Here is a 20,208-nt window from a genome sequence, read left to right on the forward strand (position 1 = left end):
TTCCCTCCTCCCCCACCCCCCTCCTCCGCTAACACAATCTACGGATGACCGAAACTTGAATCCTGGCGGCGACGTCCTTTCACGTGCGTCTCATTTGAAAAGTAAAATTAGTTTCGCCGTAGCCCCCGGGATTTATGTACTACTTCACCCAATTTATTAAGAGGAGATCTCGCGGAGAGATTGAGGGTGAGCGGGAGAAATTTCTTGGATGGGGGGGGGGGAATAGGTTTGCGATGATCGAATTCTGCAAAAAAAAAAAAAAAAAAAATGTTATGAACGTCAATTGTCATCGGCTGCGGTGGCGACGCAACTCGATTGTGTTTACTTTCTCGAAGCAGCAAGCGACAGAAGCCTCTACAAAGCGCTAATCTGGATGTCAGCGGCGTGCGGGGAGAGAGACGAGTCGCGGATAACGAGGGAAGTCAATAAAATCAGCCACTCACCTTCCTCTTTATCCAGCACCATCCTCCCAGAGGCTGCGGGGAGCCCGCTCTCGGACGCCTCCGTCTCCAGAAGGCTCCGCGTGTCCTTCCAGGCAGATGAGACACGTCTACGATGCAGCCAGCCAGCAACAACGGCACGACGGCGTGACTCCCGGAGAGCCCAGATCACATTCAGGAGCGCCCGGCGTGGAGAAAGCGCCCGGCGTGGAGAACGTGAAGACTCTCTCGCCTCCTTCCTCCGGCACCTTGAAGAATGGCATAAACTAAGGCTGATGCTTTACCGACGGAGCTATCCGGTAACAGATGTGGGGGGGGGAGATTCCAGACGGCCGGCGTTCCTGGCGTGTGGAATAAGGTCTTCCTCGATGGAACGGAAGGCGATTACTCCCAGCCGGTTCTCGGGTCTGAAACCGAGGAGAAGAGAAAGAATATTCCGTGTGTGGGAAGGAGACGTCTTCGCTGCTTTTCTCCTCCAATTTATGTGCTGTGTGCTTTCCTGCCGCTGCCAAAGAACTGCACTCATTTCCCAGAGTCCCTAAGATCTCCCTTGTTAATTAAATCAATTCATTACGGTGAGATCTGATTAGCAGCCTCCCCTCCCCCCCCCTCTTTGAATCAATTATTCAATACACAAACATAATTGGCTGTGCAAGGGGTGTCTAAGTATTAGCTTATTTAACTCCAAGGACACTAATTACCCCTAGGGCACCAGAAGTTTTCTCATTAATTTTAACAAAACAGAAAAGCTCAGTCGTGTGTGTGTGAGTGAGTGCGGCAGAGAGGGAGGGGACAGGGATGACACCGTCTCATCGACCAGTCTGAGCGGCCGCTGCTCATCGGAGGGGACCCACGCGGGGAAAACACTTCCATATATATATTTCTGATTGGGTCCAGGTGTGCGCTGCCTGCTACTGATCCAGGAGATGAGCGATCCGCAGCCTCCAGCAGATCATTGCGGGTCCCTAACAAATCTCTGGCTCTGCGAAGGAGAATCTCAGATCTGATGCTTTAAAGGATCATTCCACCCAAAATGCACATTTCAGTGTTGGGTGGATGTTGCAGAATAAAATCAAATCGTGTCTCTCATGGACTCTATTGGCGAGTTCCCGGGTCTGTACACCCGCTGTGCCCATTATGAGGGGTTCCCACCATCCCTGTGCTGAGTTCCCGGGTCTGTACACACGCTGTGCCCATTATGAGAGGTTCCCACCATCCCTGTGCTGAGTTCTTGGGTCTGTTCACCCGCTGTGCCCATTATGAGGGGTTCCCACCATCCCTGTGCTGAGTTCCCGGGTCTGTACACACGCTGTGCCCATTATGAGGGGTTCCCACCATCCCTGTGCTGAGTTCCCGGGTCTATACACCCGCTGTGCCCATTATGAGGAGTTCCCACCATCCCTGTGCTGAGTTCCCGGGTCTGTACACCCGCTGTGCCCATTATGAGGGGTTCCCACCATCCCTGTGCTGAGTTCCCGGGTCTGTACACCCGCTGTGCCCATTATGAGGGGTTCCCACCATCCCTGTGCTGAGTTCCCGGGTCTGTACACCCGCTGTGCCCATTATGAGGGGTTCTCACCATCCCTGTGCTGAGTTCCCAGGTCTGTACACCCGCTGTGCCCATTATGAGGGGTTCCCACCATCCCTGTGTTGAGTTCCCGGGTCTGTACACCCGCTGTGCCCATTATGAGGGGTTCCCACCATCCCTGTGCTGAGTTCCCGGGTCTGTACACTCTCTGTGCCCATTATGAGGGGTTCCCACCATCCCTGTGCTGAGTTCCCGGGTCTGTACACTCTCTGTGCCCATTATGAGGGGTTCCCTCCATCCCTGTGCTGAGCTCCCGGGTCTGTACACTAGTTTATTTATATTACTTCTGGGGGACCACTAGGTGGTGTATGGCTGGTGATGCATGCTGGGGGAGGGTATAAATATTTGAGGGAAGCTCCAGGGAGCTCTTGCCCCCTAGGTTTTGTCCTGGGGAGGATGTGTGCCGTATATCTGGACCTCCCAGGCTTGCTGCCTATAGAGGAGTACCATTAAGGGGCAGGCCAGGGTCCAAAGGCCTGACATTCGAAGCTGCCCTTCTGGAAGGTGACTCCAGGTGGAGGGGGAGCAGAAGGATGACCTGATGAGGAGCATTCTGCACAGAAAACTTCGCTGTTGATGAGTCCTGGAGGGCTGAGGAAAAGCTGCTACCAGAAGACCCCACAGAACTACTCACCTCACAACCAAATACTGTCAATCTCGGCTTAAAGGCTCATCAAATATTGCCATTCTTGGCATAAAAGCTCACCACCGGTCTGTGTTTTTTTTTCATGAAAGGAACGCTTGGCTGTCCTATGATCCCCAACCCCAAAAGTTTTATCCTTCGCGGCGTCCCGGTTTTCACTTTTGGCCAAAAACGCTCAATAAGGGGCTAAAGGTGACCAAGATTTTCAAACTGAAATCTGAGGACACTCTACTGACCACGCCCACTTCTAATCACTTGCCGACTGCACTATGGCCAAATGAGGGCTACAGCGCGGTTCTCCAGTTCTCAGGGCGTGCATGGGGTGTGCTCTGTGATCGCTGTGTCCTTCAGATCGAGGTAAAGGACCAATCACAGACAATCACATGTAAAGAAATGCCGCTTATCGGCATATCTTTTCCTCAGTGCTGTCACTGAGGAAACGAAAGCCGATACCTGGCAATCCTGTGACAGGGGACATCTACAGTGATTATCAGAGCACTGATCATTAGTGCCCTTATGATCAGTGTAGCCCCATGAGTGCCAATCAGTGCAGGACATCATTACCACCTATAGACGCCCATCAGTTCAGCCTCATCAGTGCCAACCCATCAGTGCAGCCCATCAGTGTAGCCTTATCAGTGCCCATGAGGCAGCCTATCAATGCCCATCAGTTCAGCCTCATTAGTGCCCATCAGTTCAGCTTCATCAGTGACAATTAGTGCAGCCCCATCAGTGCCCATCAGTTCAGCCCCATCAGTGACAATTAGTGCAGCCCCATCAGTGCCCATCAGTTCAGCCCCATCAGTGACAATTAGTGCAGCCCCATCAGTGCCCATCAGTTCAGCCTCATCACTGCCTATCAGTTCAGCTTCATCAGTGCCCATCAGTGCAGCCCCATCAGTTCAGCCTCATCAGTGTCCATCAGTTCAGCCTCATCAGTGTCCATCAGTTCAGCCTCATCAGTGTCCATCAGTTCAGCCTCATCAGTGCCCATCAGTTCAGCTTCATCAGTGCCCATCAGTGCAACCCCATCAGTGCCCATCAGTTCAGCCTCATCACTGCCCATCAGTGCAGACTTATCTACGCACATGAGTGAAAAAGAAAAATTACTTGTTTGCAAAATTTTATAACAGAAACTAAGAAAAAGGTTTTTTTTTTTTTGTTTTGCTTTTTCAAAATTTTCGGTATTTTTTTGTTTGTTTAGCAAAAAATAAAACCTCCCAGTGGTGATTAAATACCACCAAAAAAAGCTCTATTTGTGTGAAAAAATGATAAAAATGTCATCTGGGTACAGTGTAGCATGACCGCGCAATTGCCATTCAAAGTGTGACAGCGCCAGGGGCAGTCTAACCATTGAGCCACTCGGGCACTGCCCGAGGGCCCTGGGCCACTAGGGGACCCCATCAGGGTTGCCAGCCTCAGTAAAACCAGGGACAGTATGTATAAATCTGTGTTTTTTTTACATCTGTCTGTGTATACTGTGTGTACATGTATGTGTATACTGTGTGACTGTATACTGTGTGTGTACATGTATGTGTATACTGTGTGACTTTATACTGTGTGTATACTGTGTGGCCCCATTTTTTTGGGGGGGGGGGGGTTATTTGCTTGGTTGTAACGTAATTTTTTTGCAACTAAAAACTTTTTTTTTTGTTTAACTTTTTTTTTTCACAAAACCCGATCTGTTCCTTGGAAATGGATTTCACCTCCGTGGAATAAAAGCTACAGAATGGCGATAATTTACACGGATTCCGTTCCCAAGTATTGCGTCCCCCAACAAAATACTGCAAGTTGCGCCGTTGTTTCGGAAGTCGCTGCGGTTGCGAGGAATGAAGCAGGACTGCGGGAGATCGGGGGAATGACGCGGGAGATCGGGGAATGACGCAGGACTGCGGGAGATCGGGGAATGACGGAGGACTGAGGGAGATCAGGGAACAACGCAGGGCTGCGGGAGATCGGGGAACGACGCAGGACTGCGGGAGATCGGGGAACGACGCAGGACTGCGGGAGAGCGGGGAATGACGCGTGACTGCGGTAGATCGGGGAACGACGCAGGACTGCGGGAGAGCGGGAAATGACGCGGGACTGCGGGAGATCGGGGAACGACGCGGGACACGACGCGGGACTGCGGGAGAGCGGGGAATGATGCGGGACTGCGGGCGATCGGGGAACGACGCGGGAGATCAGGGAACGACGCGGGACTGCGGGAGATCGGGGAATGACGCAGGACTGCGGGCGATCGGGGAACGACGCAGGACTGCGGGAGATCAGGAGAATGACGCGGGAGATCGGGGAATGGCGCAGGACTGCGGGAGATAGGGGAATGACGCAGGAATGCGGGCGATCGGGGAATGACGCGGGACTGCGAGAGATCAGGAGAATGACGCGGGAGATCGGAGAATGGCGCAGGACTGCGGGAGATCGGGGAATGACGCAGGACTGCGGGAGATCGGGGAATGAAGCAGGACTGTGGGAGATCGGGGAATGACGCGGGAGATCGGGGAATGACAGGGGACTGCGGTAGATCGGGGAATGACGTGGGACTGCGGGAGATCGGGGAACGACGCAGGACTGCAGGAGAGCGGGGAATGACGCGGGACTGCGGCCGATCGGGGAACGACGCGGGAAATCGGGGAACGACGCGGGACTGCGGGAGATCGGGGAATGACGCAGGACTGCGGGCGATCGGGGAACGACGCGGGACTGCGGGAGATCAGGAGAATGACGCGGGAGATTGGGGAATGGCGCAGGACTGCGGGAGATCGGGGAATGACGCAGGACTGCGGGAGATCGGGGAATGACGCAGGACTGCGGGCGATCGGGGAACGACGCGAGACTGCAGGAGATCAGGAGAATGACGCGGGAGATCGGGGAATGGCGCAGGATTGCGGGAGATCAGGGAATGATGCAGGACTGCGGGAGATCGGGGAATGACGCAGGACTGCGGGAGATCGGGGAATGACGCAGGACTGCGGGAGATCGGGGAATGACGCAGGACTGCGGGAGATCGGAGAATGATGCAGGACTGCGGGAGATCGGGGAATGACGCAGGACTGCGGGAGATCGGAGAATGATGCAGGACTGCGGGAGATCGGAGAATGACGCAGGACTGCGGGAGATCGGAGAATGACGCAGGACTGCGGGAGATCGGAGAATGACGCAGGACTGCGGGAGATCGGGGAATGACACGGGACTGCGGGAGATCGGGGAATGATGCAGGACTGCGGGAGATCGGAGAATGACGCAGGACTGCGGGAGATCGGGGAATGACGCAGGACTGCGGGAGATCGGGGAATGACGCAGGACTGCGGGAGATCGGGGAATGGCGCAGGACTGCGGGAGATCGGGAGATCGGAGAATGACGCAGGACTGCGGGAGATCGGGGAATGACGCAGGACTGCGGGAGATCGGTGCCGCCTCTTCGGGGACTTCACATTGCCGTCTGTTAATCTCGCCGACTTTTGGCTAAATCTTCACTTTCCTCAGAACTGCATTTCTTTGGAGGTTTCTTTCCGCGTCTATTATTTTTACTGTTTTTTATTTTTGCCTCCTTTTCTTTCCGTGAACGGATTATTTCAGATTTTTTTATCTCGCCTTTGTCTTACGTTTGTGAATTTGGCATCCGCCGTCCTCCTTCTTAATCCGGCGCTCTGGATTTGCCACACGGGCTCTGGCAGCGGAGAAGTTGCCCCTTTTGGCGATTCCGCGTATTATCTTCAAAGTGCACCTTGCCTGCCACATGAATGGGAGGCAGCAGCTGGCGGCGGCATTGCCAAGCTGACTGAAGACACGTGCGCCGATTCCTTGGCGTCCTCACAGCAGCACATGAATCCCAACACATTGCATGAAAGAGCCGGAGGAGACCGGGGGGGGGGGTGGTTTAGAACGATTGTCGCAATTTTCCCTTTTTATAATATTCATCTATATTCATTATACTACATAATCAAAGGGAACCATAGTGATGTCATAGTGATGTCATGTTTACAGCTGCATTACATGGCAACAGAATATCCAGAGTGGACTTAAATTGCGACTCTACAGGCAATAAAAGCATTTCCTCAGTCTCCCCTCTCCCAGTGATCAGACTGTACATTGTAACTTTGTAGAAGGAGGAGGAGTCATTTCCTCAGTCTCCCCTCTCCCAGTGATCAGACTGTACATTGTAACTTTGTAGAAGGAGGAGGAGTCATTTCCTCAGTCTCCCCTCTCCCAGTGATCAGACTGTACATTGTAACTTTGTAGAAGGAGGAGTCATTTCCTCAGTCTCCCCTCCCCCAGTGATCAGACTGTACATTGTAACTTTGTAGAAGGAGGAGGAGTAATTTCCTCAGTCTCCCCTCTCCCAGTGATCAGACCGTACATTGTAACTTTGTAGAAGGAGGAGGAGTCATTTCCTCAGTCTCTCCTCCCCCAGTGATCAGACTGTACATTGTAACTTTGTAGAAGGAGGAGGAGTCATTTCCTCAGTCTCCTCCCCCAGTGATCAGACTGTACATTGTAACTTGGTAAAAAAAAAAAAAAAAAAAAAAAAAAAAAGGGGCATTTTTCTCTTTTCCTAAATGAAAAAATTGTAATTGGTAACGTCCTCGGTTGGGGAAATTTGGACTTATTGTAATGTGGTAAGGTAGGAGATCAGATCAGAAGCACGCCCACACAGGTGCTCCATTTTTGGGGGGGTGACTAACCACTCACTGCCAACCCCACCAGTCAGTCCATCCATAACCCCCCCTTTGAAACCCCGCACTTACCCCATCCATGTAGATTAGGGGGGGTGGAGCAATGGATCAGGAGGTGGAGCCATGGATCGGGGGTGGAGCCATGGATCAGAGGGGTGTGGCGCCATGGATCAGGGGGATTGGATCAGGGGGGTGGAGCCATGGATCAGGGGGGGTTGCGCCATGGATCAGAGGGATGGAGCCATGGATCAGGGGGGTTGCACAATGGATTAGGGGGGATGGAGCCATGGATCAGAGGGGTGGATCCATGAATCAGGCGGGGTGGAGCCATGGATCAGGGGGGTTGCGCCATGGATCAGGGGGGTTGCGCCATGGATCAGAGGGATGGAGCCATGGATCAGGGGGGTGGAGCCATGGATCAGGGGGGTGGAGCCATGGATCAGGGGGGTGGAGCCATGGATCAGGGGGGTGGAGCCATGGATCAGGGGGTGGAGCCATGGATCAGGGGGTGGAGCCATGGATCAGGGGGCGGAGCCATGGATCAGAGGGATGGAGCCATGGATCACGGGGGTGGCGCCATGGATCAGGGGGGTGGCGCCATGGATCAGAGGGATGGAGCCATGGATCATGGGGGTGGCGCCATGGATCAGGGGGGTGGAGCCATGGATCAGAGGGATGGAGCCATGGATCACGGGGGTGGCGCCATGGATCACGGGGGTGGCGCCATGGATCACGAGGGTGGCGCCATGGATCAGGGGGGTGGAGCCATGGATCAGGAGGGTGGAGCCATGGATCAGAGGGATGGAGCCATGGATCAGGGGGGTGGAGCCATGGATCAGGGGGGTGGAGCCATGGATCAGAGGGATGGAGCCATGGATCAGAGGGATGGAGCCATGGATCAGGGGAGTGGAGCCATGGATCAGGGGGGTGGAGCCATGGATCAGAGGGATGGAGCCATGGATCATGGGGGTGGCGCCATGGATCAGGGTAGTGGAGCCATGGATCAGGGGAGTGGAGCCATGGATCAGGGGAGTGGAGCCATGGATCAGAGGGTGGCGCCATGGATCAGGGGGGTGGAGCCATGGATCAGGAGGGTGGAGCCATGGATCAGAGGGATGGAGCCATGGATCAGAGGGATGGAGCCATGGATCACGGGGGTGGCGCCATGGATCATGGGGGTGGTGCCATGGATCAGGGGGGTTGCGCCATGGATCAGAGGGATGGAGCCATGGATCAGGGGGGTGGAGCCATGGATCAGGGGGGTGGAGCCATGGATCAGGGGGTGGAGCCATGTATCAGGGGGTGGAGCCATGGATCAGGGGGCGGAGCCATGGATCAGAGGGATGGAGCCATGGATCACGGGGGTGGCGCCATGGATCAGGGGGGTGGCGCCATGGATCAGAGGGATGGAGCCATGGATCATGGGGGTGGCGCCATGGATCAGGGGGGTGGAGCCATGGATCAGAGGGATGGAGCCATGGATCATGGGGGTGGCGCCATGGATCAGGGGAGTGGAGCCATGGATCAGGGGGGTGGAGCCATGGATCAGAGGGATGGAGCCATGGATCATGGGGGTGGCGCCATGGATCAGGGGGGTGGAGCCATGGATCAGGGGGGTGGAGCCATGGATCAGAGGGATGGAGCCATGGATCATGGGGGTGGCGCCATGGATCAGGGGAGTGGAGCCATGGATCAGGGGGGTGGAGCCATGGATCAGAGGGATGGAGCCATGGATCATGGGGGTGGCGCCATGGATCAGGGTAGTGGAGCCATGGATCAGGGGAGTGGAGCCATGGATCAGGGGAGTGGAGCCATGGATCAGGGGAGTGGAGCCATGGATCAGAGGGTGGCGCCATAGATCAGGGGGGTGGAGCCATGGATCAGGAGGGTGGAGCCATGGATCAGAGGGATGGAGCCATGGATCAGAGGGATGGAGCCATGGATCACGGGGGTGGCGCCATGGATCACGGGGGTGGTGCCATGGATCAGGGGGGGTGGAGCCATGGATCAGGGGGGTTGTGCCATGGATCAGGGGGGCTGCCACTGCTCAGCACACAGCTTGCCGAGGGGGCACTTCAGAGGAGAGGAGTGGAGACCCCAGAAGAGGAGATAAGCCATCATTCTGTGCAATACCATCACAGAGCAGGTAAGTACTTCATCTTTCTTTTATGAAAAAAAAATACCTTTACAATCACTTTAAAACAGTTATTTATGTTACAGGAGGGCATGAAAGAACAATGCAGACAAAGATAGCGAGTATGTAAAATTGGATATATCGGATATTGTTCTGTTACAAAAGCCAGTTTCTGCATTGACCTACCTCCTTAGATCCGGACAATATGGTCACCTGCTGACTTGGCACCATCCACAGGCAGCTTCACTCTTCAGCAGGACACAGAGGATAAATCCAATGCAACTTTACTTCAGTTTCTCCAGTCTTTTGAAGCGTAAGAAGAGGATGACTTTTTTCAGCCTGGTCCCTGTGAGTAACGATCACGACACTAAGGGAAGAAATAGGGAGGGTCTAGAAAGGACTAAACTACCTAGCACTAAACAGGAGGGGAGGACAGAGGAATATACCAAAATCACATTAGTAAACAAGTTCTAATGGCCAAAAACCACCACTAGATGTCAGCATACTACTGAAAAATTATAACCTAAAGAGGTTCTATCCAAAACTTAAAGCGTATTAAATCCCAAAAGCAAACATTTATTATATTGCAGCTTAACAATTCTTAGATGTGACGGCTGCATTTGTTTTCTTTTTTAGGCTTTCTTTCTTTTAGTTTTACCTGGTGATCTGACCAGTAAGTCTGTAAGTTGTTTTTTTAACAGAACAAGCTGTCCTACAAATGTATCAGTTAGAGCAGCCCTTTTCAACCAGGGTGCCCAGGCACAGTGGGGTGCCTTGAAGTCTCTTCAGGGGGGCCTAAAATTTGCCCCAAATTGTATATAAGCTGGAGGGTGGATGAAACCTTTTAGTTATGCAAAGCCTCAGGTTTTCATTGTACACCATTACAACCTTTTAACTGCCGGCCTCCTAATGACCAATTACATCATCAGTTGATAAGGAGGATGCCAGTTGCCTGCATATCATTCTTGTTTGACCCTTCCCTACCCCTCTCAATCAGCTTTGGGGTCTCATTAGCTGAGTGATGGAGAAAAACTGAGGGAGAAGAGAAACATTGGAATACTAGTCCTACGTGTTGGGTGTCCTACGTGTGGATGTTGCTGCATTATGTAAAACAGTTAGAATAGTTTTTAAATTTTAGAATGGGGCGCCTCAAGACTGTCCATGGTTTCGGAGGGCGCCTCAAGACTGTCCATAATTCTGAAGGGCTCCTCAAGACTCTCCATGGTTCTGAAGGGCTCCTGAAGACTCTCCATGGTTCTGAAGGACTCCTGAAGAATCTTCATGGTTTTTGAGGGCGCCTCAAGACTGTCCATGGTTTCGGAGGGCGCCTCAAGACTGTCCATGGTTTCGGAGGGCGCCTCAAGACTGTCCATGGTTTAGGAGGGCACCTCAAGACTCTCCATGGTTTTGGGGGGCGCCTCAAGACTCTCCATGGTGTTGAAAGGCGCCTAAACTCTCTCCATGGTGTTGGAAGGCGCCTCAACTCTGTCCATGGTTTTTTAGGGAGCCTCAAGACTCTACATGGTTTTGGAGGGCACCTCAAGACTCTCCATGTTGTTGGAGGGCGCCTCAACACTGTCCATGGTTTTGGAGGGCGCCTTGACTGAAAAAAAGGTTGAGAAGCACTGAGTTAGAGTGTTGAGACAAACCATTTATCACTGACAGGGGAGCTTGCAATGATCAGCTTTTATTTATTCATGTAAAACCTTTATCCCAAAAACTGTTCCTGTAACCGATTATAAAGTGTGATCTGGAGTTTGGCTTCAATTTGCTAGTGTATCTAAATCTGCTAGTCCATCTAACACTCCCCCTCCCCCCAGACTGACAATTCTGCTGTCCAAAAGGTACCCCCTGTGCTCCTTCATCCAGAGCATGTGGGGGGCTGTAATACAGGAGGTGTGTTACGCGCCAGATCACCAGGTAAAAAACCGAGGGGAGAAAAGCCTAAAAAAAAAAACGAACGAAGGCCTTGCGCCCCCGCCCTCAAAGCACCTTGTCCCCATGTTAATGAGGACAAGGGCCTCTTCCAACAGGGGAACCCTGGCTGTTGGTTGTCGGGATCTGCAGGCAGGGAGTCCCCAGATCCCGGCCCCCCCCCCCACACTATGTGAATGAGTATGGGGTACATTGTACCCTTACCCATTCACCTAAAAAAAAAAGTGTCAAAAATAAAACTCAGTACACAGGTTTTTAAAGTAATTTATTAGGGCAGCTCCGGCGTCTCTTCTGATTTCTTCTCCCTCCTCCACTGATGTGTTCTGCCTCTGCCGGTTCTTCTCCGCTGATGTCTTCTGGCCCTCTCCAGGTCTCCTCTCTGCACTGTGTTCTTCCTCTGTTCTTCCTCCTATCTTGACTCAACGCTCTCTCCCGCTCTAATGCTGGATGCATTGTGTGCCACTACTTATATTGGCATGGGGCGGGTTCACCGAGTGACATCATTCGGAGGCCCCGTCCCCTTATGATGTCACCACACCATCGTGCACTGGGCGGTGACCTCATAAGGGGGTGTGGTCCCTATATGACGTCACTGGGTGGCCCCACCCCATGTCTTTATCAGTCATAGAACCCGGTGGATCTGGCAATACACCTTGGGAGAGCGCATCGAGGCAACATCAGAAGAAGAACAGAGGGAGAAGACAGCGGACAGAGGGAGAAGAACCGGAGAGGGCTAGAAGACATCAGCCAAGAGCGGAGAAGACCCGGAGAGGGGAGAAGAACTGACAGAGGCAGAAGAGCTGGAGAGGGGAGAAGAAATCGGAAGAGACCCTGGAGCTGCCTTAATAAATTACTTTAAAAACCCGTGTACTGCTTTTTATTTTTGACACTTTTTTTTTTTTTAGGTGAGTGGGTAGGGGTACAATGTACCCGATACTCATTCACAAAGGGTGTCGGGCCAGGATCTGGGGGCCCCCTTGTTAAAGGGGGTTCCAGATTCTGATAACCCCCCACACGCAGACCCCGACAACCGATGGCCAGGGTTGTGGGGAAGAGGCCCTTGTCCTCATCAACCTCGGGACAAGGTGCTTTGGAGTGGGGGGCGCAAGCCCCCCTACCCCAAAGCACAAAGCATCCACCCCCCCATGTTGAGGGCATGCAGCCTGGTACAGTTCAGGGATGGGGGGGGAGCGCTCGCTCGTCCCCACTCCCATTCCTGACCTGCCGGGCTGTGTGCTCGGATTAGGGACTGGTATGGATTTTGGGGGCCCCATGCTTTTTTTTTTCAGCGTGTGCGTTCCTCTTAAAATCCATGTCAGACCTAAGGGTATGGTATGGTCTTGGAGGGGGAACTCATGTAGTTTTTTTTTTAATTCGACATGGAGTTTCCCCTAAAGATTCATACCAGACACAAAGTGCCTGGCATTGTCGGGATCAAAGTCGGATTTCTGTTCATTGAAGTCGGACGGATGTCGCAGGGCTAAGTCAGATCCACAGTCATATGACTGTCGTGTCATACCAGTGTGTGCTCAGCCTTATTGGCAAATCTTAATCGAACAACCTGAAATTAGAAGCCGATTGGCTGCCATGCACAGCTGCACCAGATTCTGAGTGTTCCAATTTAAGTAAATCTCCCCCCATAATGTCCCATTTGCAATAAAGACTTCCCACCAGCCTGTTCACAATCTTTTTGACAGTGAACACCGAGCATGTACCACACAAGATGGCTGAAGAACCTGAACTCAGAAGAAGACCGAGCAAAGATGTTGGTGTCGTTGAGGGAGCTCAGGGACATTGCATCGCTGTAAAGCGTTGCGTCTTTTGAGATCGGTCAATGTACACTATGGACAGGAAATTTTTTGTTACAACATAATTCTTACCTGCTTCTGTCCCTTTTAACAGTCCACGCAGTGTGCACACTCACTCTTACATTCGGAAACACTATATGAAGCCTGGAATTGGAGGGTCAATCAAAATTTGGCTGCAGGTCAACGTGTTTCATTGTTGGCTTTCCTGACTCCAAGTGGACTCCACCTTCTCTGAACTTTCTCTATGACCTCTGACCCCCAACTCCTGCTCTTTGGCTCTACTTTGATGCTCATTTTGCAGACCCTCATTGACCAACAGCTTGGCTGGTCACCACTACTCTCTCCCCCCCCCCACCCAGACACTGTATCTGACCTTCTTCTTGACCCCAATTATCCTCCATCTGACCCTTGGCTTTCAGGTACTGACCTCACTATTGAGTGTAGATATCGTATTGATGTCTGGACTTCCTCGTTTGTATTATGGCTGTAATGAGGGTCACTGAACAATGGCACATGTGTACTGTATTTCTGGAAGGCTATCTAGAGAGCTTTGAGTGAAGCAAAATGGTGAATGGAGCAAGCCAGGGTTTATCAATGATCAGATTTAGTCAACAGTGGCCACCGCATGCTATAGCCCATTGTGTTCAGCTGGCCAGACACAGTTACATTTTCCTTCCACCATTTGTATGAAATTCTGTAAAAAAATTTGGCGGTGAGTTTGGTAATGCCATTGTTAAGTCAACTCATTTCGTTTGAGGGCCTTTAAAATGTTTGTCCAGACCTGCTACTTGAATAGATCCCTAGACTTACTAAACACATTTCTTTTATTGCTTATGATGGCCTTCTTCAAAGTGTTTACCCCCAGAGGAACCCTTCAAATTATTCTCAGGTCTCGGGGGAACCCTTTGCTAAAACCAATACATCGGGGGGTCAATGGGAAAATTCCCCCTTACATTGGTGGCCAGAAGATAGAATGCCCCCCTTACAGAAAGCCAAAACGATTATTGTTGTCACTGGACCCGGGAACTACTGTATACAGGCATGTATACAGGTGTACTCGATGGGAGGTCAGACAGCCACAGCTTAACCACTTGCTGCCCAAGGATGTCAATGGATGTCCTTGCATTGCAGTGGTTATACCGGGATGATTCCGGCAGCTAGAGGCATCATCTAGGTATCTTTGTTTTTAGCGGACGATTCTTTTTTTGTAAAAGCCATCCAAGAGAATAATTATTCCACTGCCTTCCTAGGCTCTTCTGTCCCACCTGGGAACCGGTTCTGCTGGCCGACCATAGAGATTGTCAAGGACCGGAAGGTCCCCAATAATCTCTATGGTATAGAAAAACAGGAAGCGACTAGCATTTTCCTCACTTCCGTTTCTCGGATGTAAACAGCGCCATTTTTAAACTGGTAAAGCATCTGAACAAACCGATCTTGGTGTCAGAGGCTTGTAAGGGCAGAGGAGCCATCTGGGGTCTGATAGACCCCAGATCTCTCCATAAAGAGTACCTGTCACCGCCTATTGCTGTCACAAGAGATGTTTACATTACTCGTGACAGCAATGAACGTGATAAAAAATGTTTCAAAGAAAGTGTAAAAAAAATAAAATAAAAAAACAATAATAAAAAAAAACATGTTTTTAGATTTAGATTAGCCCCCCCCCCTGCTCGCGCACAAAGGCGAACACATGCGTAGGTCACACGCGCAAATGTTAACGGTGTATGCACCACCCATGTGAGGTATCGCCACGAATGGTATAGTAAGAGCAATAATTCTAGCACTGGACCTCCTCTGTAACTCTAAACTGGTAATCTGCAAAGGCTTTTAAAGTGTTGCCTATGGAGATTTTTTTTAGGTACCCTAGTTTGGTGCCGTTCCACGAGCGTATGCAATTTTAAAGCGTGACATGTTAGATATCTATTTACTTGGCATAACATCATCTTTTATATTTTACCAAAAAAGTGGGTATTATATTGTGTTTTTGTGCATTACATTTTTTTTTTCCCCCCAAAGAAATTGCATTTGAAAAACCACTGTGCAAATATTGCGTGACAAGGTCCATAAAGACATGGAGGAGCGAGTTTGGGGTGGAGGAACTTGACTGGCCTGCACATGGTCCTGACCTCAACCCGACAGAACACCTTTGGGATGAATTAGAGTGGAGCCAGGCCTTCTCGTCCAACATCAGTGCCTGGCCTCACAAATGCACTTCTAGAAGAATGGTCAAACCTTCCCATAGACACACTCCTAAACCTTGTGGACGGCCTTCCCAGAAGAGTTTTTTATAGCTGCAAAGGGCGGGCCAAGTCAAAATTGAACCCTACAGACCATGAGCCCTTTCACATTACTAGCGTGGCCGCGTTAGCTGTATAGCGCTGCTAGTTTTAGCGGTGCTTTACCGTCATTTTAGTGGTACTTTTCGCCGCTAGCGGGCCACTTTTAACCCCCGCTATCGGCCGAAGAAAGGGTTAATAGCGCCCGTGTATTGCTGCTGCCGAAGTGCTTTGCAGGCTCTTCGGCAGCGGTGCCCATTCATTTCAATGGGCAGGGGCAGTGGAGGAGGGGTGTATACACCCTCCCCCACCGCTCCAAAGATGTGCAGCGCCCCAGTGTGAAAGCACTCAGGCTCTCACATTGGGGTGGCAGGGGAGGTGTTTTTCAGGCACTTTACAGACGCTATTTTTAGCCCTTTAGCCCCTGAAAAATGTCCCAGTGTGAAAGGGGTCTAGGATTGGGATACCATTAACCACTTCAGCCCCGGAAGGATTTGCCCCCTTAATGACCAGGCTTTTTTTTTGCGATATGGCACTGCGTCCCTTTAACTAACAATGCGGTTGTGCGACAATGTACACAAATCAAATTTATTTACTTTTTTCCCCCACAAAGAGAGCTTTCTTTAGGTGGTATTTGATCACCTCTGCGTTTTTTTATTTTTTGCGCTATAAACAAAAAAAGAGCAACAATTTTGAAAAAAAAAAACACTATGGGGGGTTATTTACGAAAGGCAAATCCGCTTTGCAGTACAAGTGCAAACATCAAGTGCAAAGTGCACTTGAAATTGCACTGAAAGTGCACTTGGAAGTGCAGTCGTAAATCTGAGTGGCAGATCTGAAATGGGGGGAAGCAAGATAAAATGCTTTTTTTATTTTCCGTGCTTGTTCCTCTCAGATCTACAGTGACTGCACTTCCAAGTGCACCGTCAGTGCAATTTCAAGTGCACTTTGCACACTTGTGGTTTGCACTTGTAGTGCAAAGTGGATTTGCCTTTCGTAAATAGCCCCCAATATTTTTTACTTTTTGCTATAATAAATATCCCCCCCCCAAAAAAAAAAAAACACCACAAACAACATGGCTGCATCACTTTAGGCCAATATATATTCTTCTACATATTTTTGGTAAAAAAAAAAAAAAAAGAATCGCAATAAACGTATATTGATTGGTGTGCGCACAAGTTATAGCGTTTACAAAATAGGGGATAGATTTATGGCATTATTATTATTTTTTTTTTTTTACTAGTAATGTTGGTGAGCAACGATTTCTAGCGGGACTGCGACATTGCGGCGGACAGATCGGACACTTTTGACACTATTTTGGGACCAGTGACGTTTATACACCGATCGGTGCTCTAAATAGCCACTGTGTCGCTGGCAGAGAAGGGGTTAACACTAGGGGGCGATCAAGGGGTTAAGTGTGTCCTAGGGAGGTGTTTCTAACAGTGGGGGGGGGAGGGGACTGACAGGGAGTAGAGATAGATCGCTGTTCCTGGTCACTAGGAACAGCAGATCTCTCTCTTCTCCCCTGACAGAACGGGGATCTGTCTGTTTACATTGACAGATCCCCGTCCTGCCTCTCTCAGGAGCGATCGCGGGTTCGCCGGCCATGTGCATCGGCTCCGGCTATGCTGGTTGGCAAGAGGTTAACGTTCATGTGTGTGTAAAGGTGTCCCAATACTTTATATATATGTATATGTATATGTATATATATATATATATATATATATATATATATATATATATATATATATATATATATATATACACACCCACATGCATTTGTAGTGTGTATATATATATATAAAATTTAGCTGTATGTATATTAGCCCGGGGAATGGGGGGGGGGGGTATAGCTGCGCTTATCCTCTGCAGCATTGATGATGTTTCCTGATGGCAGATTCTGGGGGCCAAATGTCATAGTATGCAGATGAGGATTTTCTGCATTGATTTCGGCTTTAATAAGATCAATGGAACATAATGTGAATGTGGAAAAGGTTTAAAGCAGATCGGGTCCTGTAAATGTAACACGGACAATGTAACCAGGATCCGGATTTCCAATTGACAGATCAATGGCGGCATTCTAATCTAAGAGAAGAAAGACAAGACGGTCTTCATTTATGGGGAAAACCTTCTGTTTGCTAAAAATGAGAAAACAAAACTAAATGGCTACATTGCAACTATACCAGTAAAGGGCCAACTTAAAGCGGAGTTCCACCCATAACATTTTCTTTGCAGTAATCATCAGCAAAAAAAAAAAGCAAAAACATTTGGAAATTTTTTTTTTTTTACTTACTCTTTCCTGGCTGTTGCTAAGGGGTGCCTTGTAATCTGCCTCTTCCTCTCCCTGGCGCCTGACGACACTTCCCTCGGCTCCTCGGCTCGCTCCTGGGAGATGTGTGTCATCATTTCCCAGGAGTCAGTGGGCAGAGCCGAGGGCTTCCTTGCCATCACAATGGGGTGGGCACTTCCGACGCCCATTGTGATGGCAACGTCGTAAGTTTACGGCGATTTGATGCGGTCATACTGCACATGCGCAAGAACGGGCGGTGCATGCTGGTCACTCAGCTGCACCGAATCCCAGAACATTATGCTTGTGGGCTTCACATGCCTACAAGCAATATGGGAACGGCCAGGAAGCAATGATATACGTTATTTTTTTTTATATTAAACCGGATATTGGGGGACGAAATTTTAAAAAGATGTGAGTGTTAAATGTTAATGTTTTGAACTTATCAAATGTTTAAAAAAAAAAAAAAAAAAACCATGTCAGTGGAATTCCGCTTTAAGCAGCATAGGCATCAACTGGGGCCCATGACAGCTCCAAAGGGCCACGCATAATAGAAGACTGTCAGAGACTGCGGACAGAGAGTGAAGACACTGCAGGAGACAGTCTGACAGTGACGGCCCGTCCATTGGGGGCGCATGGGCGCCGCCCCCCCTCTAGGCAGTCACAAAAAAAAATAAAAACATTTTTTTTTTTTAATACTGGCCCTTTTAAAAAAAATAAATAAATAAAATAAAAAAGGGCCTTAAGTGCACTGTGTACGGGTGCCGGACACAATGCGACGCCGGACACAGTGCACTTATGGGAAGCGCCACGTCTGTGCAATCACAAGATTGCAGACGCGGAGCTTCATTTGCGGGTGTTTAGCCCGCCTTGCGGTGCTTTCCGAAGCGCCGAGTAGCTTCCGCCCGGCGCTTGTAGTATATATTGCTACAGCCGGGCGGTTTGATGGACATCTCAGTTTGATGTCACTTCCTCTTTTCTTTCTCCCATTGCACCCGGGAGAAAGGAAACAGGAAGTATGAGAGGAATGGACGGACCCTTCATCACCGTTGTGGAAGAGGACACCGCAGGACAGGAGAGGACAAGCAAGGTAAGCAAGGTAAGTAGTACAGGCAAGGCTGCATTTGGGGGACACAGCAGGCTGCATTTGGGGGACACAGCAGGCTGCATTTGGGGGACACAGGAGGCTGCATCTGGGGGACACAGCAGGCTGCATTTGGGGGCACAGGAGGCTGCATCTGGGGGACACAGGAGGCTGCATCTGGGGGACACAGCAGGCTGCATTTGGGGCACAGGAGGCTGCATTCGGGGGACACAGCAGGCTGCCTTTGGGGGACACAGCAGGCTGCATTTGGGGGCACAGGAGGCTGCATCTGGGGGACACAGGAGGCTGCATCTGGGGGACACAGCAGGCTGCATTTGGGGCACAGGAGGCTGCATTCGGGGGACACAGCAGGCTGCCTTTGGGGGACACAGCAGGCTGCATTTGGGGGACACAGGAGGCTGCATTTGTGGTACACAGGAGGCTGCATCTGGGGGACACAGAAGGCTGCATTTGGGGATTTGGGGGACACAGGAGGCTGCATTTGGGGATTTGAGGGACACAGGAGGCTGCATTTGTGGGACACAGCAGGCTGCATTTGGGGGACACAGGATGCTGCATTTGGGGGACACAGGAGGCTGCATCTGGGGGACACAGGAGGCTGCATTTGGGGGACACAGGAGGCTGCATTTGGGGGACACACGAGGCTGCATTTGGGGATTTGGGAGACACAGGAGGCTGCACTTGGGGGACACAGCAGGCTGCATTTGGGGGACACGGGAGGCTGCATTTGGGGGACACGGGAGGCTGCATTTGGGGATTTGGGAGACACAGGAGGCTGCATCTGGGGGACACAGAAGGCTGCATTTGGGGATTTGGGGGACACAGGAGGCTGCATTTGGGGATTTGAGGGACACAGGAGGCTGCATTTGTGGGACACAGCAGGCTGCATTTGGGGGACACAGGATGCTGCATTTGGGGGACACAGGAGGCTGCATCTGGGGGACACATGAGGCTGCATTTGGGGGACACAGGAGGCTGCATTTGGGGGACACAGGAGGCTGCATTTGGGGATTTGGGAGACACAGGAGGCTGCACTTGGGGGACACAGCAGGCTGCATTTGGGGGACACAGGAGACTGCATTTGGGGACACGGGAGGCTGCATTTGGGGGACACGGGAGGCTGCATTTGGGGGACACGGGAGGCTGCATTTGGGGGACACGGGAGGCTGCATTTTGGGGACACAGGAGGCTGCATTTTGTGTGACACAGGCTGCATGTAAGGACGGACTCCGCTGGGGACACCTGATGGCATCTGGTGGCAGGTGACGAGGCTAGTGACAAGCTCAGGGCTCTCACTGATTCTGCATTATGGTGAGTTG

General features: G+C 51.0%; 1 protein-coding gene across 1 annotated transcript in view; it reads right to left on the minus strand.

Moving 5' to 3' along the window:
* Positions 1-1,195, minus strand: part of LMO1 (LIM domain only 1) — a 179,441-nt gene extending 178,246 nt beyond the window's left edge. The window contains exon 1 of the mRNA XM_073603974.1: positions 444-1,195. Within this exon, the coding sequence (XP_073460075.1) occupies positions 444-465 (22 nt within the window). The 5' untranslated portion in view covers positions 466-1,195. The remainder of the gene's footprint in view (positions 1-443) is intronic.
* Positions 1,196-20,208: the final 19,013 nt, after the last annotated feature.

This window comes from Aquarana catesbeiana, linkage group LG11, assembly GCF_042186555.1.
Source record: "Aquarana catesbeiana isolate 2022-GZ linkage group LG11, ASM4218655v1, whole genome shotgun sequence".
In the NCBI taxonomy this organism is placed as follows: domain Eukaryota; kingdom Metazoa; phylum Chordata; class Amphibia; order Anura; family Ranidae; genus Aquarana; species Aquarana catesbeiana.